This window comes from Malaya genurostris, chromosome 2 (genome assembly GCF_030247185.1).
Source record: "Malaya genurostris strain Urasoe2022 chromosome 2, Malgen_1.1, whole genome shotgun sequence".
NCBI classification, from domain to species: domain Eukaryota; kingdom Metazoa; phylum Arthropoda; class Insecta; order Diptera; family Culicidae; genus Malaya; species Malaya genurostris.
This window is the reverse complement of record NC_080571.1, coordinates 130738070-130765281: the sequence shown is the minus strand read 5'-3', so window position 1 is coordinate 130765281 and position 27212 is coordinate 130738070. Positions and strand designations below refer to the sequence as shown.

Here is a 27212-nt window from a genome sequence, read left to right as displayed (position 1 = left end):
GTTGCGAGAAACCAAAATTTAGTTACTTTTACAATATTTTTCGCTACGTGAAAGCAATTAATCATTTGAAAATCGATTAAAAACGGGACTAAAATTAGTTAAAATGACCTTGAAAATTAGTTTGAAACAAATCTCTTTTTAATAATAATGACAAACAAAAATGCATGATATGAACAAACAAAAGCGTATGTTGAAATACTAATTATTTTAGGTTTGAATCTTATCATTCATTTCAACTGCCAACTTTATAAATTCAAAGCACTAATAATATCCCCTTTTTCTAAAGTTAGTTCATTTTAAACTTATTTTGAAAGTTCAATTTACCATGAAATTGTGTGTTTGTTATTTTGAACAAAATATTTATTGAAACAAACTACTCCACTGAGCAAAGTCTTCAAGCTTCAAGCAACAATATTTGAAATTTCTAATCAAGTTTTCTTTTGTCACTATTTCAATAAAATATATCGTTGCGAGAAACCAAATTAGTTACTTTTACAATATTTTGCTCTGCGTGTAGCAACGGTAACTAAGCAGGTACAAAACAAATCAAGTTTTGTTACGTTATTGATTCTAGTCGAATTTTATTTTGAATAATAATATCAATGAAGAACTATAGTTACTACAAATCTAGCGCTATGTTAACTAAAATAATCTACGTTGAATTCATGTTTTCAAAATGGGAAACTGTTTTACGCGTTGCTTCATGAGGGTACAACCAGAAGAGTACGAATTGATAGCATAAAGATACACAAATTCAAATATTCATCTGTTTATTTTTTACAAACGACTTCTGTTGCATAGAACTGTTTTGCGACTGCTTATTGTTGGACTTGAAAACGCCGGTAAAACGGAAATAGCGCATAAAATTTGCGGTTCTATTCGCACCGAGTTTCTTCAAACTAAAGGATGTAGAGCTTTTCACACTAACATAGGTGAGCATTTTATTGAAATAGTTAAGAGTTTAGCATGTCTACATAGCTATATTTACAGAAGGAACACGCGTCCAATTATCTGAAGTTGGAGGAGCTCAAGAGTTTTTGGATATATGGAAATATTATTTCTTAGATGTTTGTATGGAGTATTATTGAATTACGTTTGGAATAACGATCAATATTGTAGGTGTACGGAATCTTATTTGTAGTTGATTCTTCAAATATAAACTGCATCAACCAGTCATACAACATTTTTGAACGACTCATGGCACATGATTTATTGGTGGGCAAGCCATTTTTAATTATTGCGAATAAACAGGATTTACCATGCTCAATAGATTGCATTGATTTATGTGAGTGCATGAACGTTGAAGTTTTAGCCAATAAGTATCGAAATCCTTGTATGATTGAGGTTTGCGGTAACTGGAATAATTCAGATGATGCATATGATGGCCTTCAGTCGGGAATTAGGTGGCTAGTAAAAACGATTTTAATGAACAAGCAGTTGATTATGAACAGTATAAAATTCCATCGAGGAATATGTGAATTTGAATCAATACTAAAAGCCAGCCGTCGTCCATGGACAGGACTATCTCACAACGTAAGTAATAGTTTACTAGATGTCGAAATTACTTTTATATTTTATGTATGTTTACTATTATTAGTATTAGTTATTAGTATTAGTCTATTAGTTCTGAGATTAGGAATAATAAGAATGAAGAATTTTTGCCTTTCTCATATCTATCTATCTATCTATCTATATATATATATATATATATATATATATAAAAATGCAGAGATCATTCTTTGTAATCGCATCACGTAAGAACGGATGGACGGATTGAGATGCTTTTTTTTTTGTTTTATCAGTTTTTACCCCCACCGGGTTCGTACATCAAAAAAATTAGAAAAACTTGCCGGAAAAGTGGGAAAAACCAATAAAGTTATTTTGTATGGACAATGGAATTTTCCACTGAAAAAGTCGCCAATGATGTTTAGCGCGCAACGAGTTGCATAAGTGTTTGCTCGTCGAAAAAAAATAGAGGGTTCTATTCAAGATACGACCGAGCACAATAACATTAAAAATGAGATGTTTCTAGGGTTAACATAATAAATACGAAAATAAAGATGATAATGATGATGATACACTAAACTAAAAACTTTCTCAATTGACTAATCACAAACTTGCTCCAGTTTAAGCGCTTAGATTGTTAGCGAATGATAAAATTGACAATTAGATTCTTTCTTGATAATATATTCTATTCAATTTTGATCATTTGCACAAATTTTTACATTGTTAAGTTTTTGAATAACGTCCTTTAACTAGAAGTCAATTATGATGAATTCAAAGTTACTCGAAATCTCAATTTTAGATACAAACAACCTAAAGATTTGAACCTCAACAAATAAAACTATTTTATTTTATGATAATAATTTTCGAGAAACGTATAAACTTGTTAATTTTATAAACAGTTAATCGATCCAAGAGAAGATTTTATATATTTTAACGAAAAATGTTGTGTTGGAGTTTACACTCAGTAATAGTGTAATTTTATTAATCCTTCTTCTAAATCGTCGATAATCTTCGGAAAGTGTCGGTAAATAATATGGCAACAATACGAGGAAGAAAACATGTGAAACAATCCGCATAAAATATTTAGTTACTTACATTGATTTTCGCTTTGGCATATGAGTAATATACAGAATGGATACGCATATTGTAACTTGATGTTATTAGCACATGAATGAACATTGTCATAGTTACAACGCGTGTAGTCATCAGACGTTTATTGTTTTGAAGCAAATAATAATTAAACTGAAACTGGCGGTTAACCAAATTCTACGAGGGTTCCTATTCAAACGATACATGTAAAATCGCAGGTAATCTTACCTTGAGTTTATTTTTCAAACTATACGATATTGCATCTAATTGTACTGTATATGTGAGCCTGTGGAACTCATTTATACTACTAAACCGAGGAGGCTGCTCTTAGATAAGTTTCAGAATTTAATTTTGAATCATTTGAAGCGTTTAATTCCTGGTGCGACAACAACTTGTTCAGTCACATATTCACGTTTTGTTCGTATGGGAATTGAGATTTAAGTATGCAAACCGATCCGTTGGCAAATTAAAATATTGTTAAGTTTACAATATTGAAGTTTTGAAATCATTTAAATTAGGAAAATCCATTAACAAATCATCGAGGAACAAGCGCTGCAAATTAGATCCGAAAAATCAATCGCCGATAATTCTAAATTGCCCTGATAGTTACCAAAAAACCAAAAAAAATACTCAATTCAAGCCAATTTTTCAATGGGATGCAATTGAAATATTCAAATGTCGTTATCTCATAATGACGGACCTAAAACACAGCAGAGACGCCGAAACGCAAAGCAGAGAGAAAAGGAAAACCGGGAAGTACCACTCGGGAGAAAAGCAAGAACGCGTCCGATAGGTTTCGAATTCACTTTATTATGTAACATGAGATTGGAAAAGGAACAAAAGCAGTGTTGTCAATGACACTCCTCCTGGTCGAGTGCTGAATCTACTCATTATTTCAAACCAATATAGTTCAAAAACTTACGCATTTTGGCTGGTCCGACGGGCTTCGTTAGTGCGTCAGCGATCATTTCCTCAGTTGGACAATATACAAGTTTCAGGATACCTACTTCACAAAGATCTCGTACAAAATGTCGTTTGGTGTCGATGTGCTTTACTCGACCAGAAGTTCTCTCTGCTGTGGCGAAGCTGATGCAACCTTGATTATCCTCAAAAAGCGTCGTCGGATCACATTGTTGAAATCCTAATTCGTCCAAGAGACGCCTCAACCATATAGCTTCTTGACAGGACAAAGTCAGCGCGTTGTACTCTGCTTCTAAAGATGATAGAGCTACTGAACTTTGCGCTTTGCTTACCCAGCTAACTGGACCATCACCGTAGAAAAAGATGTAACCGGTAGTAGAACGCCTAGTCTGCTGATCACCTGCCCAGTCTGAATCGGTATAACCAACTAGCGAACAGTTATCTTTCGATCCATACCGCAGCTTCCAATCCTTTGTTGCATTCAAATACTGTAAAATACGTTTCGCAGCGGACCAGTCTGACATGTTCGGTTGACTAACTTTTCTTCCAAGGAGCCCAACACTTAGCGATATGTCTGGTCTTGCGTTGACGGCTAGATACAGTAGTCCTCCAACTAAACTCCTGAACAAAGATGGATCATCAAACGGCTGACTATCAGAATTATCCAAAGTATAACCCGAATCCATTGGAGTCCTCACAGGTCTTGAATTTTCCATATTAAACTTTCGAATTTAACTATAAATATACGGAGTCAACCGCAGCGTATAGTAACCATTTTCATTATCTATGTCATAGCCAAGAAAATGTTTAACGGAACCGAGCGCTGTCATTCCAAACTTCTGGTATAATTTTTCGAAAACTTTGTCGATCTCCTCCTCATTAACGCATCCGATGATTAAGTCATCAACATATACAAGTAAATAAATAGCGATTCCTCCATGACGTACATATAGGCAAGCATCTGCTTGGCAAGGATTAAATTTTAATTCAATAAGTGCTGTATGTAAAACTTTGTGCCAGCATCTCGCGGATTGACGTAATCCATAAATACTCTTCCGAACTCTACACACAAAGCCTTCTTTGTCATTATCTGTGAATCCAGGGGGCTGGTTCATGTATAACTCTTCCTCGATTGTGCCGTTGAGATACGCAGTTTTCACGTCATACTGCTTCAATTTTAACTTTTCTCGACTGGCTATTGCTAACAACACACGTAATGTTGTTTGCCGCGTTACTGGAGCGAACACTTCCGTAAAGTCAATTCCAGGCTTCTGAGTGTACCCTTGGGCCACAATGCGTGCTTTGTGCTTAACTACCTTACCTGTATCGTCACGCTTTATTTTATATGCCCATTTAGTTCCTATAACTTTCTTTCCGACAGGTAGTGGCACAAGCTCCCACGTTTTATTTACTGCATGAGCCTTCATCTCTTCGATCATTGCTTGCTTCCACTCAGGAATCATTAATGCTTCCCGATAGTCCCAAGGTTCTTCGTCACAAGTAACTTGACCCACCACAAAGTCATCGTATCTCTGTGGCAATACTCCACGTGTATGTCGAACTCTACTGTTCACTTCGTTTTCCGCATTTACCTCGATGGAATTATCATCAAAACCGTAGAAGTCACCTTCAATCGAATCGTTCGCATCGTCATATACAGATCGCTCCTCGTCACACATTACACTTTGATCAAAACTACGTTGAATAATTAAATCTTCGCCAGGCTCCAGTGACGGGTTATCCTGTATTTCGCCTTTCTCCTCCTTTTGCTCTAAGCCATTACCTAGCTCCAGAAATCTCGCGTCGCGACTGATGACAATCCGATTTGTAGCACGATCCAGAAAACGGAAACCTTTGTGCTGGCTGGAATATCCAACAAACACAAGCTTCGTTGCCTTTGCGTCCAATTTCTTACGTTTGACATTAGGAATATGAACATACGCCTCACAACCGAATATTTTCAAATCTGTCAAATCCGGCGCTGTACCTGTCCATAGCTCAAAAGGAGTTTTATCAATTGACCTTGATGGCATACGATTTTGGACGTAGTTGGCTGTCAGGATCGCTTCACCCCAGTAACATTTCGGAAGCTTAGCATCTAACAGCATACAATTGGCCATCTCCTGCAGCGACCTGTTTTTACGCTCTGCTATCCCATTTTGCTGCGGGGAATAAGGAGTGGAAAATTGTGCCTGGATACCTTCGTCCCTTTAAAATTGCTGCAAATTTTCTCCTGTGAACTCCCCTCCTCCATCGGATCTGATTACCTTTGGTTTCCTCCCAAATACGTTTTCAGTCCATCGGACGTATTCTTTAATTTTCTGCTCCGCTTCATTTTTCGTTTTCAGAAGAAACACCGAGCAAAAACGTGTGTAATCGTCGATGAGAGTGATTAGATATCTATTACCACTCGGAGTAGCGTTCTCCATTGGACCGCATAAATCCGAATGTATGAGATCCATGGGTTTCTTTGATTTGCGTTCAGTTACAGGAAGGAATGGCTTACGTGCTAATTTACCTTTAAAACAGCATTCGCATATTATAAGCTCTCCGCAATCCTTCACTTCCAGACCCTTAACTAGCTTTCTCGACTGCATTTCATTAACCACATTCATGTTCCGATGTCCGAATCGTCGATGCCATGTATGCTGACATCTTTCTGTGTGGTTGGCACTTAATACCATCATAATCTGCTCAGCCGTTTTCAGTCTATACTGGCATCCGATTAATTCGCCTACAGCAACAACACTGTTCGCACTTTTGATCTCGCAGCTCTTCTCACAGAACACTACCGTAAATCCCTTTGCTGCAAGCTTTCGCACAGAAATTAACCCTCCTTCCAATTCGGGAACAAACAGAACATTTTCCAGTGTGATTGCCATACGCTGGCCATTGGCATTTACACCCATAACAATTCCGCTTCCGCATCCAGATGACTTTGTTTTTGATCCGTTCGCTAAAGTTATTTCAACTTCAACATCACGCTTGAAATTACCGAAGAAATTCCGATCGCTTGTCATGTGACAAGTGCACCCGCTGTCAATCATCCAACCTCCTGCAATTGAGTTTCCAGAAACACTTCTTTGGTTCATTCTTTTCATTCACTTCAGCTTTATGCACTTTTTCTTCCTTACCCACGCCAACACCACGCTTCAAGCATTCATCGCGCAGCCTTGCCACGACTAAATCCATCGTAAGATCGTCTGGAGCGCGATTCTCCAACGAGGTAACAAAACTGCTGAAGGATGATGGTAAACTGCGCAGTAGCATAATAACTCTCAGTTGCTCACTTAATTCGACACCCGCGTTATCAAGCCGGTCGAACAAATTTTCGACTTCTTCAAGATGTTTTTCGACTTCACCACATTCGCTCAAATTGATAGCACACAGTTGCTGCAAAAGCAATGCCTGTGTACCGACAGTGGCCTTTTCGTGATAGCTTTTCAGATTTCGCCACATATCACGCGCAGTTTCAGCCTTTTTTACGAAACGAAGTTGACTGTCGTCGATGAACAAAGCAATTGTAGCACGAGGTTTGGTGTCACTTTTCTTCCACAACGCGAAGCCTGCGTCATTTTCTTCCGGCTTTATTTGTTCAATAACTTCCCACAGCTCTTCGCGTTCCAATAAAGATTTCATGCGAAACCGCCATGACACATAATTTCCACTGCTGAGCTTGGGAAACTGTACCTTCAATGAATCCGCCATTTTGTTTATTCCGAGCCGAAGATTTTTCGTCAAAAGAACACCGGTGATGCCTTTCGGAATACAGACCTTTACCGGCCGAAACAAAACTCTAATTCCTCGTAACTGGGCCCATAACCTGACGGACCTAAAACACAGCAGAGACGCCGAAACGCAAAGCAGAGAGAAAAGGAAAACCGGGAAGTACCACTCGGGAGAAAAGCAAGAACGCGTCCGATAGGTTTCGAATTCACTTTATTATGTAACATGAGATTGGAAAAGGAACAAAAGCAGTGTTGGCAATGTCTTTGATTATTCTCTACGCTTCATACTCCGCAGGGTTGATTCATCGTACTCGACCTATCACTACACATAATAGGCATTTATAGTGGTAAAATCGACCAAAAATTTGCTAAATATATGGGATATTTCGAAAGAATCGGTAACCACGCTGATTCGGTTCTACAATAGCTAGATGATATATAAGATACTCAAGCGAACACGGTGTTGTGCAGACAACAGGAAATTTCACCAACGCATAATGCAAAAGCGACAATCCAGCGACAATTCAGTCATCAGCTCACCGTCAAACATCAACTAGGCAAAGAAATATTGTGCAGCCTATATTTATAGATTTCTCTTCATACTACGCAGAACGATGTGGTGTTTTTATGCATGACGCAAAGCCTCCTATGCCGAACAAGAAGTTGACGTCATTTTGTACAACAGGGATTGGTGGATGAAAACATAGGTCGATTCCAACCATTTTTTCAATAGTATGCTATTGAAATACTGAAACGACGTCGTCATACATGTTTAAGTTAAAAGTTTCCGAATCGATTGGTTGTTAAATTATAACAATCCATCAACAAATGACCGAGTTATTAATGTTCAAAATTATGACACAAAAAGGTTACGCGACTATTTTTGAAACTTTTGATTGACACCCGGCCCCATATAGTGAAGAGTAAGGCATTTTTAATGCCAAAAGAATACTAGATCGTTGAAAAAATCATTTGGCGCGCAACGAATAGTTTTGTGTGGAGATTTCACATGCACACTTGATTCATGTTGTTCGGCATTTCGAGCCACGTGCTTAATTGGATACCAAAATTATTGCTTGCCAAATGACTCAATAACGGAATGCATATGACTGTTCTAGAAAACCACTATAGGCAGGAGAAAAAGTTCTGATATCGTTTACCAGTTGATGGATTGTGTGTAATGGAGTTAAATAAATAATATTGGTCATTGTGAGCGCGGGTTCAACAAATCAGAAAGTTTTTGAATGAATCAATGAAACGATTGTTCTGTAGAAACGCTAATGTCAAACTAATAGAGTTTCCTTGCATTTTGCTTTCTAATGATTTAGCGCACATAATAAGTGACAATAAGATATCAATGTTCAATATGATTATCATAATGGATTTAAACTGCCATTTTATATTTCATATACTGAGAAGAATGTTCAAATTGGTAAGATCAATATCGAATTAAAATTTAGGCGACGTCTCTTCAAGTGACCAAAGAAAATGTCCACTTTATTAGAGCTCTAAAGTACGCGTTGCACTTTATGGCCACTTGAACAAGCAGAACAAGTTCTGAGAAAACTTGCTCGCAGCTTAAAATCTGTACAAAGAATTGCTTCAAAGTTTTTTTTCTGTTGTGTCGGATGAACAATCAAGTATGAGTAATTCCTTAAAAACGGCCTGTTCAGAATGCTATGTATGCTGCTTAAGTCAAGTCTTTTTTACGAACTTTTGGTTACTTGGACTAAATACAAATTGTAAATATATCCTATTCTACCGAAAGAACAACTCTAGAAGAAAAAGTGAGCTCTTTAATCGATTACCGGAAGCAAGAATCACGAAACCGAAGCCTCTGTTCAGTGTATTGACTAAAAGGATGAGATGCCAATCTGTGCATTTGCTCAATTGTTGCTTAACAGAAGTATTTAATTTTGGGTGATATATCTTTTTTGGGCTAAAGCGAATGTGTGTAGAACTCCGTTGATTGTAGGTTAAGTAATCAGAAAATTATTAGAGAGAAACGTTAACCACTTAGTCGTTGGACAATTCTGCTATCTTGTCTGCTATGTTGTCAGCTATAATAAAGTGGGAGCGATGTTTTAGCTAACGCCGTCTCTGGAAGCATTGCTGGCAACACAAGCAAGAGAAACAAAAGCTGTGAAAAAAACTACCTGTAATTGTTCAATAGAAAAGCGACGTGTACACTAATCGGTCCCGTGTAAATTTTTCATTTCCTTTAACTTACGCAATTCCCGGTTGTTCCGTTCTTGAGAAGTATTTCTGCTGTTTTAAGCTTTACGTGGGGAATCCGTGTTCCCACAGGTTATGGGCCCAGTTGCCGTGAAGGACGAGAATTGAATTTTGGAACAAAGTGTTCGAAAGCCGCGTGCGAAGTTTTGCGTCGGTACAGTTCTTCCAGCTCGATTTACAATGCAACAAATAGTTGAAACAGTGTGTATATTTTCTAGTGGCAATACGGTACATTTTACTGTCGGCGGTTGGTGTTTGTGAGATTGGAGGGAAGCTCTGGAATATTTTTGTTCTCGACGTGTACACCATGTACTTATTGGAGAAGAAAAATGAGTAAGAAATTCCTATTTGCTCGTCTAAATAACCAGAATTTCGCTGTGTGGCGAACCCGAATGGAAATGTATTTGAAGCGTAATTGCGGAAGCAAAACCCGAGCCGGTCACTGCTGTTTGGACAAAGCTAGATGAGAAGGCATTGGCTGTGATTGTCTTGTGTGTTGAATACAGCCAACTTAATCTAGTGCGAAATGTAGATTCAGCTTTAGATGCTTGGAACAAGCTTAAAACTTTTCATGAGAAAACATCAATGACGTCACGATTGGTTTCACTTCGTCGTATTTGCAGTCAACATATGAGTGAAGGTGACGATATCGAAAAGCATTTATTCGTGTTAGATGATCTTTTCGACAAGTTGTGCAGGCCAAGAAATGGAAACTTCGCTGAAAATCGCGATGATTTATCGGAGCTTACCAGAGTCTTATGGCAGTCTAGTTACAGCTCTCGAAAGTAGGCCAGATGCCGACAAAGACAATGGAACTGGTAAAGCAAAAGTTGATCGATGAGCATCAACGTCGACAAGAGCGTTGTGGTGATGCCAATGAAAAGGCAATGAAATTGCGAAACCATAAGAAGAGTGAAAAAGTTTGTTACCAGTGTGGCAAACCGAGACACTTCCATCGAAATTGCAAGCAGATATTGCAGCCGAAAAAGGAATCAAACGGTTCGAAAAAGGAATCAAACGCAACGCGAAGCGTGATGAGAAATCTAAATCCGGCAGTGCGAAAGCTAAACAAGCTGAAGAAAATGATTCGGCAATTTGTGTTATCGCTAAAACGAAATGTAGTGCACCGTGGATCGTGGACAGTGGTTGTTCGAGCCACATGACGAACGACAAATCGTTCTTTGATAAATTGGACACAAGTATTAAAGTGAAAGTTATATTAGCTGATGGAACTTAGACAATGTCTGGTAGAATCGGTGAAGGTACAGTGAAGTGCGTGAACGGTGAAAACTCTTTCGTAGACATAGTATTCAAAGAAGTATTATACGTTCCTTCGCTGGACAGTGGACTGATATCAGTGAGAAAATTGGCCAATAAAGGTTTTAAGGTGGAATTCAGTGGTTTGCGATGCAATATTTTTTCGGAACAAGGAAAAGTGGTGGTTGTTGCAGAGCCGCGCGGAAATTTGTTTGTCTTGAAAGTTGCTGAAGAAGCCCGCCTAGGCAGCGAAGCACATTATCTGCAGTTTCGTCAGCATACCTGGCATCGCCGGTTCGGACATAGGGATCCAGCAGTATTGGATGTGATTCAGAAGAACGAGTTAAGCAAGGATTTCAAGATTCAGGACGTTGGCATCCGACAGGTTTGTCAACCTTGTCTCGAAGGTAAATCAGCTAGAATTCCATTTCCCAATGTCGTGAGCAACCGAACCCAGCGTGTTTTGGACGTCGTTCACACTGACGTGTGCGGACCGATATCAAAAGTGACTCTAGGGGGTGCTCGCTATTTGATGACGATTATTTACGATTATAGTAGATGTACAGTCGTATGTACATTGAAGCGTAAATGTGATGTTGCCGATTGCATCAATTGCTATTGAAGCGTAAATGTGATGTTGCCGATTGCAACAAGAGATTTGTTGCGCATGTTAAAAACTTATTCGGCCGGGCTCCGTGTTTTCAGTTTCGTTAAACACCGGAGCCGAGAGTTTTGAATTTTGCGAAGGCACCGAAGAGCACCCATGCGTTGGTTATATTGTCAATCAATTGAATTCAATTAAACGCGTATTGATGAAAAATTAATTAATCATTCAAACGCATTTTTCGTCATAAAGTGGTGCTATAGGCGCTTATAGTTGAAGTATATGGCAAAATCGGAAATACTCGGCTTCGGTGTTTGCCGAAGTTGACACTCGACTTCAGTGCTGCCCGAAAATCCAAGCACCGTTGTTTCACAATGACTCGACCATCGCGACGGGTGCTTTTTCTGCTGCGTTCGGTGTTTGTTTTTCAACACCGGCACGAAGCGTAACATTCAATACTCCTCTGGTGGTATGCTCACGAGTGAAGGTGAGTACCGTGCAGAACGGATCCGTGTTTTTGCCATGCCTGGTTTTCGCAGAGTGTGGTGTGGATTTCAACACCGTCTTTGCTCCGGTTGTAACTCAAACAACATTGCGCATTCTCCCAACGATCGCTGGTCAAAATAAGTATTTTGTACACCATTTGGACGTGAAAACACGGAAAGCTTAAGGAAGTAGTGTATATGCAACAGCCAAAGGGTTTTATTGTTCCTGGGAGAGAGAAACTTGTATGTTTGCTCGAACGGAGTCTTTATGGTCTGAAGCAGGCTGCGCGCGTTTGGAATGATACTATCAGCAAGTTATTAAAGGAGCTTGGTTTCACACAATCGAAGGCCGATCCTTGTCTTTTTGTAAAAAAAACTATCTGAACGTAAAGTTGTATATTTGTGTAGACGACATGATCGTTGTTAGCGCGACTCAGGAGGAGATCAATGAGATAGAAAAATCGTTACAAGAAAGAATGAATTTCGTTGAATTTTACTCTAGATCAGAACCTATTCATTACTACTGGCAGAACGTTTTGGTTTGCAAGACGCGAAGAGATCAAATATTCCTCTTGATTCAGGATAGTATCGCAGTCGAGTTAACAGTTCACCGATGAACTCGAATGAAAAATACCACAGTCTAGTGGGTGCGCTCTTATATTTGGCAGTTAATACACGCCCAGATATCGCGGCGAGCGTGTCGATTCTAAGCAGACAAGTAAGCAAACCTACCGAAACTGATTGGGTCGAATTGAAACGAGTGGTACGATACCTACTGAAAACTTCCGGGTGTAAGTTGATGTTGAAGGCTGAGCGGAAGAAGATGTTGATTCTTAGCGGGTATTGTCTAATTCAGGTTATCTGTTTCTACTAGGAAACGCTACGATTTGCTGGGCGAGCCGCAAGCAAAGCAGTGTTTCACTATCCAGTATGGAAGCCTTTATCGGAAGCGTGCCGTGAGTTGGTCTGGCTGAGACAACTTCTTGAAGAAATGGGTGAACAGCAAAGCGAAGCAACGGTCATAATAGAGGACAACCGTAGTTCATTCGTAACCGAATGTTCGAAACGAACACACGCGTTTTTCTTACAATCGACATCGGCAAAACGAAGGTGCCTTTCACAGCAAAGGCTGTAGTATAGGCATTACACCGTAATGATAAAAAGCAGAATCCCGAAAGTGAGTTCTGCCTATGCACCGACTTCGCATCGGTATCGACAGTGGACGCTATTATGTTATACTCGAGCAGCAGCGGACAGTACCATACATCTATTGTTTGCTACCCGCATCGCAGCCGTACAATCCTGAGTCAAGGTCACACTGAGCCACAACGGAGGAGTGAAAGATCAAACAACCTAACAGATTGCCGGGTCTACTGTTAAGTATTTTTTCTAACTTTTCTTCTACTTCTTCTATTTTAATATTTCCTTTTTCGCTTTTGTTTTTCTTATTACAAGTGCGGGAGACTCTTTTCTCCCGTATATAAAATATGAATAATGATGACAATGGGGGTGTTTCAATGAACGAAGAACGTTTAAAAACCGAGTCTGAATCCGAGATGCTGCCATCTCCCCCTCCGATACCACCCCCCCCCTGCGATGACTCCATCTTTCTCTGAGATATTGTCACCTCGTCAAAAAGTTTACCAAGACGGATCTGCACTTCCAAATTATTTGGTAGTGAGTGGAGTTCGTCTACCTGTTCGGCTGTATGTACCACGAGTAATGCACTGTACAAGCTGCAAACAGCTAGGGCATACGGCAACATATTGAAGCAACAAAATGCGATGCGGCAAATGTGGAGAGACCCATCAGGACGATCTCTGCAGAAGAGCAGCGGAAAAGTGTTGCTACTGCGGAGAGAATCCTCATGATCTGTCGGAGTGTCCTACGTACATACAGCATTCGGAGAAATTGAAGCGATCCGTCAAAGAACGTTCTAAATGTTTTTACGCAGAAATCCTGAGAAGAACCACTCCATCGAACCCTGAGTACCCGTTTGCACTCTTGTAGAGAATACCTCTGACGACCCTACCTAGAGAATACCTCTGACGATCCTACACGCAGGTTGAAGGAAGCAGGAAAAGACAAAATCTGGCTTCTCCTAAGCTTCCTCGTAAAGGCCTCATAATATCCTCTTCGTCACTAAATGATCAAACAAAAACGAAAAGTGCTGACTCAAAACCGAAGCAAACACCTCCTGGTTTTAAAAACCTTAGAGATGATAAGGAATACCCAGCACTTCCAGGGGCATCAAAAAACCCGAATGACCCCAAATCACAACCATAAAATCAAACAAACACTGGATTATTGAAATTTTCTGATATCGTGGACTGGATATTAACAGCCTTCAATATTACTAATCCTCTAAAAAGCCTCCTAACTGCTCTACTGCCAACAGTAAGGACATTTTTAAAACAGCTGACTTAACAATGGCCCCTCCTTGCAGCGATTGTATCTTTTGATGGATATTTTACCAATGAGAATCGAAGATAGGATCAGTATCATCCCAAAACTTGATTCTTTCAAACACTTAATACATACTCGTAACTGCGATGTATTCTCCTCGAGTGAAACTTGGCTGACTTCCAACATCAACTTCGACTTCCATAATTTCAACATAATCCGCCTGGATCGAAAAGACTCTTATGGGGGGGGTGGTACATTTAGGGATCAAAAAGTGCTATTCATTTTATCGTATTAACCTCCCATCGACACCGGGAATTGAAGTTGTTGCTTTCCAAATTAATATTGAAGGCAAAGATCTATGTATAGCTTCCATCTACTTTCCTCCCAGAGTCTTGATAGGGTATCGTCTTGATAGGGTGACACGGAACCCTAGACCGCCAGCACAACCAAGTGCGCTGGATTTATCCCTTTGCTCGACTTCGCTACAGTTAGATTGCAAGTGGAAGGTAATCTGTGATCCTCGCGGTAGCGATCACTTGCCGATCATAGTTTCTATCACCAACCGTGTAAAACCATCGGAAACAATCAATGTTTCGTACGATTTCACACGAAACATTGATTGGAAAAGTTACGCGAGCTCGATATCTGCGAAACTAGAAACATCACAGGAGCTTCCTCCGGAGGAAGAGTACATTTTTGGCTGGCTTGATTCTTGACACCGCAATTCAAGCTCAGACGAAACGAGTACCCAGCGCGTAAACTAGTATGCGTTCACCCAACCCATGGTGGGACAAAGAGTACTCAGAGCTGAAAACGAAAAAAGCTTCAGCCTTCATCTCGTTTAGAAGGAACGGAACCCCAGATAATTATCGGAATTTCAAATGAAAAGTCTGATTAAAGCTAAGAAACGCGAAACGCGATTACTGGCGAAGGTTTGTTGACGGATTAACGAGAGAAACAGCAATGAGCACTCTTTGGAATACGGCCCGTCGCATGCGCAATCGAAATCACGCGAACGATAGCGAGGAATATTCTAACCGTTGGATATTCGATTTCGCTGAAAAAGTATGTCCTGATTCTGTTCCGGAACAGAAGATATCGCGACTTTGAATACAAACGAAACACCGTTTTCGATGGTAGAGTTCTCACTTGTGCTATTGTCGTGTAACAATAGAGCCCCGAGGTTAGACAGAATTAAATTCAACTTGTTGAAAAATCTACCTGACTCTGCCAAAAGGCGCTTGTTGAATTTATTCAACAAGATCCTCGAGGTTAATACTGTTCCACCCGAATGGAGAGAAGTGAGAGTTATCACCATTCAAAAACCTGGGAAACCAGCCTCCGATCACAATTCGTATCGACCGATTGCTATGCTTTCCTGTATTCGGAAATTGTAGGAGAAAATGATTCTCTTCCGTCTAGACAATTGGGTCGAGACAAATGGATTGCTTTCAGGTACACAATTCGGGTTCCGCAGGGGCAAAGGAACGAACGATTGTCTTGCGTTGCTCTCAATAGAAATTCAAATGGCATTTGCTCGTAACGAACAAATGGCATCAGTTTTCCTCGACATTAAGGTTGCGATTCGATTCAGTTTCCATTAACGTTCTATCAGAGAAGTTGCATCAGCATGGTCTTTCACCAGTTTTGAACAACTTTTTATATAATCTATTGTCTGAGAAACACATGTATTTCGCACATGGTGATTTGTCGGCAAAACGATTTAGCTACATGCGTCTTTCTCAGAGCTCATACTTAAGCCCCCTTTTATATAATTTTTACGTAAATTGTTTTTGATGAATGTATCAACACATCCTGCACGCTAAGACAACTTGCCGACGACAGCGTTGTGTCTATTATAGGACCCAAAGCTGCCGATCTCCAAGGACCATTACAAGATACCATCGAAAGCTTGTCAATATGGGCTTTTCAAATGGGTATCCGGAGAAAACTGAGCTGGTTGTATTTCCAAGGAAGCGAGAACCAGCACAACTACAGCTTTAACTAAGGGTTGAAACCATAGCTCAGGCCTTCACATTTAAATATCTCGGGTCTGGTTCGATTCCAAAAGTACCTGGGGATGTCACATTAGGTATCTGAAACGAAAATGCCTACAGAGAATCAATTTCCTTCGTACAATAACCGGAACTTGGTGGGGCTCTCACCCAGGAGACCTGATCAGGTTGTACAAAACGACGATATTGTCAGTAATGAAATATGGATGTTTCTGTTTCCGCTCCGCTGCGAATATTCATTTCATTAAACTGGAAAGAATTCAGTATCGTTGTTTGCGTATTGTCTTGGGTTGCATGCAATCAGCTCAGGATGAGTCTAGAAGTGCTGGCGGGCGTCTTACCGCTGAAAAACAGCCGCAGTGATCCAGCTTCAGTTTACGTCGCAGAACTAGCTGCAATTCAGTATACCCTTGAGATCATTGACACTCTTGTGGATGATCCGCAAAACTTTCTCCAAAGATGTGTGCTGGTTTTATTCGATCTATTGAGATGATCACTCTTTTGCCATAAATTAAGTCGTCCACACATTTATCGTTCTTCTAAAGAATTTTGTAGGAGCCTTCGTAAGGTTGTTGCACTGGTTTCCTGACGGTGTCCACTCGGACGAACCCATGAGATTGTTTTCAGATTGGGGTGCACAAATGCGCGTTCATTTATGTGCCGGGTTGCTGCTGGTGCTTTGAATTCTGAGGATGTACGATGCAAATTATTTGCTAGCTCCGTTCGATCAACATCAAAATCTGGCGGATGTGAATGTGATGTATACCTAATAATCGAGCCAGCTCCTTGAAAAATTCTGATTCAAATTGCCGTCCATGATCGGTTGTAATGGTTTCTGGGGTGTCAAATCGTGCAATCCACACCGAATATAGTGCTATGGCTACAGTGGGCGCCGTCATGTCCTGAAGCGAAGTTGCTTCGGGCCACCGCGTGAAACGATCGATTATGGTCAACAGATATCAACAATCCTTTGACGGCAGAAGAGGACCTACCAAATCCATATGTATATGACGAAACCAGGATGAGCGAGTCCTTCTGTGCTGTGACATTATTTCCGAACGATGTCACTCAGGAATGTATGGTCGTACTCGAATTTTGGCTGAAACATCACAATAAATAGGGTTATTTACGTAAGGACAATTTCTCAGTTCCAACTTCAGTGATGTTTTTCTTGACCCCAGTAACTGTTTAGTTGCTGATCGTTGCTTTGATCCTTAGCAATCCGGTGGAAGTCTATGTTTCCCACAAGCGCGCACACTCTCGATAGAGTGTCCGCTACAGTGTTGTTTTTGCCACTAATATGTTGTATATCAGTCGTGAATTCAGCAATGTATCTTGAATATCTCTCCTCATGCGACAAACGATTACTAGGGTCGGTAGTTAATGCGTGAGTGAATGGATAATGATCCGTGTAGATCGTAAACTTACGTCCTTAAACAAGGTATCTGAAATATCTTACTGCCAGCTTCATTGCCGTGAGTTCACGGCCGAATGTCGAATATTTCTGCTGGTTCGTTGAGAACTTTGCAGAGAAGAATCCCAGGGGTTGCCAAGAGCTGCCATCAAATTGTTGTGAAACAGCACCAGCCGCAAAATTTGAGGCATCGATCATGAGGCCTAGTGGTTTGGAAGCGTCCGGGAAGTGAAGTAAAGCCGCTTCTGCAAGTGATTGTTTGCATCTGTCGAAGCATATTTTCGCACCGGGCTCCCATGCAACTGCCCTTGTATCGTTTTTTTATTATCAGGAATCAGCTTTCGTAAATTCTCCTGAACTGTTATATATATATTTGAGATGCATGAAGGTACCGTTACCCATTTTCAAACCACCATAAAACGTCAAAGATTGACTTGATTTACCGTTCATTTATTGTCATCGTGGGAAACCCAAATGAGATACGTTCACTACACTTAATTTCCACTTCAAACTGGTAATAAGGGCTGGAAGTATGAAAATAAAACATAAAAAAAGAGCTCCGGCCTCTCCAACACCGGATGTTGGAGCGTAATGCAATCAACATCTTATTCAAGTCGTTCCATATGTTATTCATTTAATTCAATTATGAAGCTAAAAGCTGTAAAGCCTATCTTTATCAAATTGTAACGCTAATTAATTGTATGAGATGATGTTTGCAATACCGTCAAGCCTACCAACCAATGAGAGGGTTTGTATAACATCAGAACCGATATCGAACCGGATCGGAAAGGTTTGAAAGTTCCTTAACGGTTCATAAGATGTCAATCCACTCCTATTCCTGATAATCATAGTACTCTTTTTTTAATTAAATTCCCCTGTTTAGGACGAATGTGATATTTTAATCACCTCTATTCTGCACCTCGATCGAACCGGACCCAGTCGAACGAATGCAAAAGTTCACACTCTGTAACTCTATCGAGTGATGCTTTTGTATGGAAAACTCGGACTCGATCGAGCCACAGAACGCAAAATTCCACCCTCGATCGAAACAAACTGATTCGAACGACATACGGAACACTCATCCCAATTGGATCAAGATAATTCAAATTGGTGACCAATTCCAGGCATAAGAATGCCTGAAACCACCTAATGACCTATTGTCAATTTTAAGCAGTACTAGTCAGTCAATGCCATTTTTACAGTTTCAAGCGTACGATCGATCTCGGCATGGTCCGATTTTGTCAATACGAAGTGTAAATTGACTCTCTCCCCCATTCGCCAAGCGGGGGTACGCGCCCTGTAGTTCATCATCCTAAGCTTAGGGCTATAGGATAGTTACTAGTAATAATATAAATTAATAATACAAGTTTACGTGTTGCACACTTCCCACGTTAAGAATATTAGCAAGAGTCACAAAGTGGGTTGATAATCGAGACATCTGTAGTAAGATGTTAGTTCCTTATCAACAGTTGCACTCTGTCCCACCACTCCTCATTCTGCTAAAAACAGGAGTTACTAGTCATCATTTGACACCGGGTAGGTATGAGGTCGGGGCTTGTGACGACCAGAGCTAAGTCAATCAAACTGCCGATACAAACAGTATGATATGATATTTGTCGCTCTTTCCAGGATGTCGTGCACCTGTGACCCACATGCATAAATATGTGAAAATAATGCACAAAAATGTGAAAATAATGTTACTCACTTTTCTCGGAGATGGAATTTTTTAATGTCATAAGAATATCCCAATTTTCATTCGTATCAAACTCCTGGTTTCGGAGATAGAGTGCTCAGTATGAAAACGTCAATTTCAGGAATACTTTTTTCATAAGCTACCTTTTTATATTGGCTAGTGATTTTCTCTAGTTTGCAGACCATGAGAATCTGTAACCAAATAACTTACTCTTACTCTTTCAGTCGTAGACCACGCGGGTCTCTGCTGTGTCCAGGAGGCGTCTTCATTCAACTCGGTTCATGGCTGTTCGCCGCCAGCCTCGGTAGCTGCGAAGGGTACGCAGGTCGTCCTCTATTTGATCGATCCGTCTTGCCCGCTGCAGCCTCTTCTTCTTATACCGGTCGGATCATTGTCGAGAATCATTTTAACCGGGTTGTTCTCGATAGTCTAACAACATGCCCGGCCCACCGCAACCGCCCGACCTTGGCCGTTTGGACGAGGGTTGGTCCTCCCAGCAACTGGTGCAGTTCATGGTTCATTCGCCTTCTCCACGTACCGTCTTCCATCCGCACTCCGCCGAAGATGGTTCGCAACACCTTCTGTTCAAAAACACCTAGTGCGCGTTGATCCTCCGCAAGCATTGTCCAGGACTCGTGCCCGTAGAGGATAACCGGTCTAATAAGCGTTGTTAGCGCAAAAACAAATAACTCATTTGAATTCTAGTATTTAAAATTGAATTTAAATTTATTGATGTGTAATTGAATTTATTGAATTTATTGTAAGATCTAGATCATAATACACTACTTACCCTAATTAATTTGAAAGCAATCTAAAATTTGTAAAATCTAATAAGCTAAAATAGTACGACAATTTCATCACATGCGTAAGCGAGATACAATGATTTGATAGCAAATCAAGGCCAGTATATATGTACTTTAGAGAACAATAGATCAGGCCAATAAAAGGACTTAAGAATCCTACATTCTAGAGAGTAATAAACCAGATTGAAACGATACACATCGTCTTTTCGTCGCGCGCAATAAAATAGCTAGTCTGCACCGGTAGTTTGATTCGGTAAATCGAACATCCGAACATTCTTTGGGACTTAGAATCTTTCCGGAGTGTTGCATAATTCGAATGCTTAGTGGCTTGCCCTGCACTATCCAGGCAGAAAGTGGGGAAGCAAAATGCATTATAGCACACAGTCCAACCGCTATTGTGATACAGAGGTGTGTTGTGAACGTGGTGACAACCAAATTTGGTTGAGGCTGAAGGCCGTTAAGTAAACCTTCGTATTCCGTCATCTCAAGCCCATTCGCTTGATCAAGCGTTTTGTAGATAGTTAACTTCGTACGAAGGAATTCAAGGTGTGTCAGTAGAATCGTAGCACTAGCCATGCAATGGTTCTGTACACTCTGAATCGGCTGCGAAGTCTGTTGAAACAGAAGGTCAAATTCCACCACAAGAATGTAATACCAAGGCTTTGCTTTGCAGACTTCGTACGACGGCGAATTTTGCTCAATCGAAGCGTCCTGCGCAGTCCAAAGTATACACGATTTCCTGACAATATGCGTCTCTGAATTTCTCTGCTGGTGTCACTGTCGGCAGTCACCAGTGAGCCCAAGTACACGAACTCGTCGACCATTTCGATTTCATCACCACCAATCAGAACTCGTAATGGGTGGCTGACGTTAGCTTCTCTCGAGCCCCTGCCTTTCATGTACTTTGTCTTTGACACATTGATGTCTACTCCGATCCGCTTGGCCTCAGCTTTTAGTCCGATGTAAGTATCTTCCATCTTCTCAAAGTTGCGTGCTATAATATCAATATATTCAGCGAAACCAAGTAGCTGGATGGACTTTCTGAAAATCGTGCCACTCGTGTCTATCCTCGCTCTTTTTTTTTTATTCAATAATAATATATTTAAAGGCACACTGCTAAAGCTCTAAGATGCCAAGGGTATTTTCTAATCTTGATTACCGACTAACTTAAAACTAAGATATTATCATTAGGGTAGTGACGTATTCCGGTCGCAATGGTCGATATCCTCGCTCTTCTTATCACACCCTCCAAAGCAGACACGAAAAGCCATCACCTTGCCGTAGCCCTCTGCGAGTTTCGAAGGGACTCGAGTTTATCCCCGATACTCGAACAACGCACATCACTCGATCCATTGTAGCCTTGATCAATCGTATCAGTTTGTCCGGGAATCCATAGTCGTGCATGATTTTCCATAGCTGTTCTCGATCGATTGTGTCGTAGGCTGATTTGAAATCGATGAATAAGTGATGTGTGGGCATATTCGCGGCACTTTTGCAACACCTGGCGGATGGGGAACACTTGGTCCGTGGTGCGCGTTCGCTTATAAATCCTGCCTGATATTGTCCCAGGAATTCGTTTGCAATCGGTGAAAGTCGATGGCATAAGATTTGGGAGAGTACCTTCTAGGCGGCGTTCAGCAGTTATCGCACGGTAATTGCAGCAATCCAGCTTATCGCCCTTTTTGTAGATGGGACACACGATTCCTTTCATCCATTCCTCCGGTAAAATCTCGTCCTCCCAGATCTTGGTAACGACCCAGTGCAGTGCTTTCACTAGTGCATTATCAACTACCGATACGACCGGTACAATTTTTCCCACATTCAAATCGTCATAGAGACCCGTGAATAAAGTTGTAGTTCATGTTAGTATATGGTTAAACGAACCGAATTTCACTATTCCGATATCCAGCTTTCGGTTCCGGAAGTACCGGCAATAATAATCAAATATGATAAAATGGAGCTCACTTCACTTTCTCACATAAGATTGAATAGATTTTCACTAACTTAAATTCAAATGTAGTGTATCAATGTAGTAGTATTATGAGACAGAAATCTTCAAAACTATTTTCTGAACTTTTCAAATTGACGTATTTCGGGGAATTCCTGCTGTAATACCTATACAGGAGAGAATGAAAATAAGAAAGGCATCATTACACCACTAGGTGGATTAAAACAGGTTTTTTATATAATATATATTGCACTTACATACATACATACAAATATACATATATAAATACATACCTACATTAATACATATACACAATAGTCATCTCATTAGTAGAACCACCATGTTATCTTACCAATTACCTTTTAATCAATGAGTTATGATAAAATCGAATACAATATTTTTGTTTCGGTTTTGTGAAGCAATACCGCAGAAAAAGTAATTTTTCAATACTGTTGTTAAAGCGACGCGAAATCTCGAAGTAAATGCTTGTTGTTCCATATCTTCCTTATATAGTTTCCTCGTATTACATTTTGGCGAGGAAAGAGTTCCAATCAGCTTTACAGCCATGTCCAAAATGTATGCCCTCCCCGTTAATTTGTATCAGGCCGAATAAGCGCATGCGCGCCATAGAAACGCCTCTTTCAATATGGGGAAATTATATTATTACCCAACAGTTTTTATTATTTATTTATTTTGGTTTTCTTACCTTTGGTCATAGTTTATATCTTGTTTTACCTTAATTCCGGTGGTTCTTTTCAACTGTCTTTCGTAAGTGTCTTTTGTTATCATTCTATTTTATTTCCAATCCGTACTTTTGCTGACATGTTATTTTGTTTCTTTAAATGTAAAAGTTAGTTGTATGCAATGATGTTTTTGTTCTTACCAATTTTCTATTAGAATAATAATTTAATTAACATTATCTAAGACACGAATCTTGGATAATGTTAATTAAATTATTTTCTAATTTTTCAGTTCCACATCCATCATATTTTTGTAGTTTTCGCTATTCTTGAATTTCTTATTCCTTATTCCTAATTTCTTATTCATACTCATTCATCCATTTCCGAGAAAAAACCACAAGGATCAGCCCCATGTGGTTGTTCGCGCCATTGATGTACAATCAAACAGTTCAATCAATCGTCACACTTTTGAATCCGCTATTGCACGAGAGTCTGCTAGATTTACCTTGATTAGGAACCAACACCGAACATTGTTTGTTTTATAGTCGACGAAATTACACCAATATCCCAAATGTATGCAATTATATCTTTGTACATACTTGCGATACGGATTTTGATGTGTCTAACAGACCTGTGTCGTCATAGAATAGTGATTTCTGACAACCAGAGTGGCATTGAGTCATCATCCACACGTCAAAGCAAACGAAATTTCCGGTGTGAAAAACGCCATTCAAAGTCGTCGAATTGATGTCATGGGGAGCGTACGGCGAACACGAACAACAGTGACGCGAGAGTGGCAACACGCAGAGAGTAAAATAATTCGATTGAGAGAAGAGATCGGTTATTCTGTTTGTTTTTGAAACGGCCAGTTTACAGTTCTTTAATTTTTGCCTTTCTCATATAGAAAGGTTATGCAATCACTGTGAACAGACTTTTCAACCGAGGCCGAATGTTATATGCCATTCGACTCAACTCAACGAACAGAGCAAATGTCTGTGTATATGTATGTGTGTATGTAACAAAAATGTGCAATCGATTTTCTCGGAGATGACTGGACCGATTTTCACAAATTTAGATTCAAATGAAAGGTCTCTTGGTCCATAGAGTGCTATGGAATTTTACCCGGATCGGACTTCCGGTTCGGGAGTAACGGGGTAAAATGTGTAAAAAATTAAGAAAAATTGCACTCGATTTTCTCAGAGACCACTTAACTGATTTTCTTCAACTGAGATTTAAATTGAAGGCCTTGCAGTCTCATAGGTTGCTATTGAATTTCATTTGGATCCGACTTCCGGTTCAGGAGTTATGGGGTAAATGTGTAAAATTAGCTAAAAACGTGCAAATGATTTTCTCAGAGAACACTCAACCGATTTTCATCAACCAAATTCAAATTGAAGACCTTGTAGTCTCATAGGTTGCTATTGAATTTGATCCTGATCCGACTTCCGGTTCCGGAGTTATAGGGTAAAGTGTGTTATTGTACACCGTCCTACCAAAAATTACTGCATATTTTCGGATTCAACAACTTAAACTTTTAAACCGTCATTTAGAGTACGGTGGCAAAATCGTATAAAAACTTCAAAATTTGAATAAAAACTAGGAACAAAACTGCTTAATTGTCCGACTTTCTTCAAGAGAAGAATGTCGATATTGCTATTTTAACTGAAACTCATCTTAAACCTGAAATTTCTATTTTTATTTCCAATTACAAAATTCCCAGGCTCGACAGGACAACTATCAGAGAAGGGGGAGTTGCCATTGCCATTCAACGTTTCATTCAGCACAGGCTTCTGCCTGCCTTTAAATTGCAACTTATAGAAGCCATCGGAATTGAGATTACAACGACGATGGGACCCATCATCATCATTGCAGCGTACTGCCCCAAACAAACCAATCTTCGAGATGGTACGTGTGCATCATTGAAGCTATATCTGGCTATGCTCACTCGACAACAGAACAAATTCATCATTGCTGGAGACCTGAACGCACGGCATGAGCTGTGGGGAAACAAAAGACAGAATCGAAACGGATTCGTACTTGCCGAAGATTACGAAGCTGGACAGTACAACATTCTCGCTCCGGATCAATTAACGCGACTTTCCAGATCGGGAGTTCATTCCATTTTGGATATATTCATCAGCAACATCTCCATAGACAGGGGTAGAATCATGTAAGGTGATTATCACCAAGTGATTATCACTTTTGAAAATTTGGAATCATGTAAGATGATAATCACCAAGTTCTGTCACCACTGCTGAAAGGCTAACATCACTATCAAACGTTGGCATTACGTAAGGTGATGGTCACCACGATTTAATCACCTTCATGTCAAAATGCAGGTGATAGCAATTTAGTTATCACATTTAGTAGTGATTTGATTTTTTGAGAAGTGGCTTTATAAATTATTGTCCGTTAGGTGAATTTTAAGCCACTGATGTAAACATAACGTACCAAAATTGGTCGGAGAGGAGAATTTACTGATACTGATTTTGTGTCAAAATTAAATACCAAAATGAAAAGTAACTAAGTTTATATAGTTTAAAAAATTCACAGAATGAACGGTAGTATTTATCAATTAAATCAATTCATTTATGTACCTAGTAATTATTATTTGAAGGAATATCATTGGGGTATTCGTAGAGTCAAAGATAAATTTCTTTCTGGAAAAGTGATAAGTTTATGAATGTAGACATCTCCTGTTGCACATAACGTAACAACATAAAAAATCTATGCTAACATTCTCAGTAGAATTAGATGGTCGTGACTAAGTGAGCGACATATCAGTCTCGTTCAACTGAACGAGTAAAAAAGATTAAACTGCGTTCTTAATTTTCTTCTTGTGAGTTGAACTGAATAAGGCGATATTTTTGGACAATTAGTTGCTGCTAATCATTGTGGACATTCGTAGTACCGGTGGGTAAAATTTCCAAAATGGAACTAGCATTTGAAAGCTCTGTGAAATGCCATAATCGTAAAGTGAATGAAAATTATACAAGAAATTATTAACCGGATCTTTCTCATTCGAGAGGAATGCCATCCGTTGTGAAACATCAAGAAGATCTAACAATTCGTGTCATTTCAAAGCTAGCAAATTTATCCCAATGAACTGACTGTGACATTGATTTCCATTGAAAAATAAAAATCGGCACTAAATTAAACAAACAAGTGATTTTTTTTATTTGTTTGTGCGCAGTTTGCCATACTCACGAGGCATTTTTTTCAAGGTTACTCTTCGATCCATACAAATCATCATTGATAAACATGACTCGAATTAATGAAAAGCATTGAAAACTATAGGAATAAAAATTTAGATTTTAAAATATTATATGGGTATACGCCACTTTCATATGTTACTCCTCCTAATATCAACGGTATACGCCACATTCATATTTTACTCCTGAAAAATTGACGTTTCTTGACAGGTGATAAATGGAGTGAAGTTGGCTCAATCACCGGTGATGGTGATAGTAAAAGTGATCACCTTCGGTGATTGCAAACATTCTGGTGATCACCTCTTTATCACCAGGAGGTGATAGTCACTTATCACCTTACATGATTCCACCCCAGCTCTCCGGTTGTCTTCAACGGACTCTCTTCTGACCATTATATTGACGTTGGGATCTTCACCAGAAACAGTGCCTATTCAATCTCGGACTATTATCGCACCGACTGGGTCCAATTTTAACAAATCGCCGACCAACTTATTAATATCGATTTGCCACTTGATTCCCCGATGGAAATCGATGCGGCCCTATCTTTCTTCCACCATTCTGTGCTCGTGATAGGACAGTTCCAGTACAACATATGCCGAGTTCCTTTCTTCAAATTGACAGTGTCACCAAGAAACTCATCCGACTTCGAAATATCTACCGGAGGCAGTATCAACGAACTGGCATCCTAGATAAGAAAACCTCTTATGACAATTAACTAGGATAATGCAGAAAAGGAAAACTGAGCTTCGCAACAGTAACTTCCAGCAAAAGCTTCGAGAAATTCTCCTACATTCAAAGCCCTTCTGGTCCTTAACGAAGGTGCTTAAGAAAAAACTGAAGCCTATTCCTTCTCTGATGTCACCCCAGGACGCAGCTGAAGGAATACCTTTAATCACACCAGTAGAGAAGGCAAATGCGCTAGGCCAGCAGTTTGTGTGTTCTCACAATTTAGGACTCAACACTGTTAGTCCACATGAAAGAGCCGTTGCTGATAGCGTAGCTGAGGTTGACCAATCAGACAGCTTGGTTCCGGAGGAAAGTAGAGTCACTGCGAATGAGCTGATGGCTATTGTGAAAAAATCCAAAAATATGAAGGCCCCCGGTTTCGACAACACATTCAACATTGAGCTGAAACATTTGAGTATTCGCTCATTTGTCTTCTTAGCTAACATTGTTAACAGGTGCTGGGAGCTTAGTTACTTCCCGTCAAAGTGGA

At 39.8% G+C, this 27212-nt stretch overlaps 1 protein-coding gene across 2 annotated transcripts in view; it reads left to right on the top strand.

The window, feature by feature from the left end:
* The first annotated feature begins 600 nt into the window (after window positions 1–600).
* LOC131431120 (ADP-ribosylation factor-like protein 13B) overlaps window positions 601–27212 on the top strand; it is a 36813-nt gene continuing 10201 nt past the window's right edge. The window contains exons 1-5 of one of the 2 annotated variants that reach the window (XM_058596632.1): window positions 601–723; window positions 802–932; window positions 991–1067; window positions 1120–1533; window positions 19578–20348. In XM_058596632.1, coding sequence (XP_058452615.1) covers window positions 677–723; window positions 802–932; window positions 991–1067; window positions 1120–1533; window positions 19578–19583 — 675 coding nt within the window. In that variant the 5' untranslated portion in view covers window positions 601–676 and the 3' untranslated portion in view covers window positions 19584–20348. Of the gene's footprint in view, window positions 724–801; window positions 933–990; window positions 1068–1119; window positions 1534–19577; window positions 20349–27212 lie in introns of those variants that run through there. The other variant, XM_058596630.1, reaches the window with a different exon arrangement.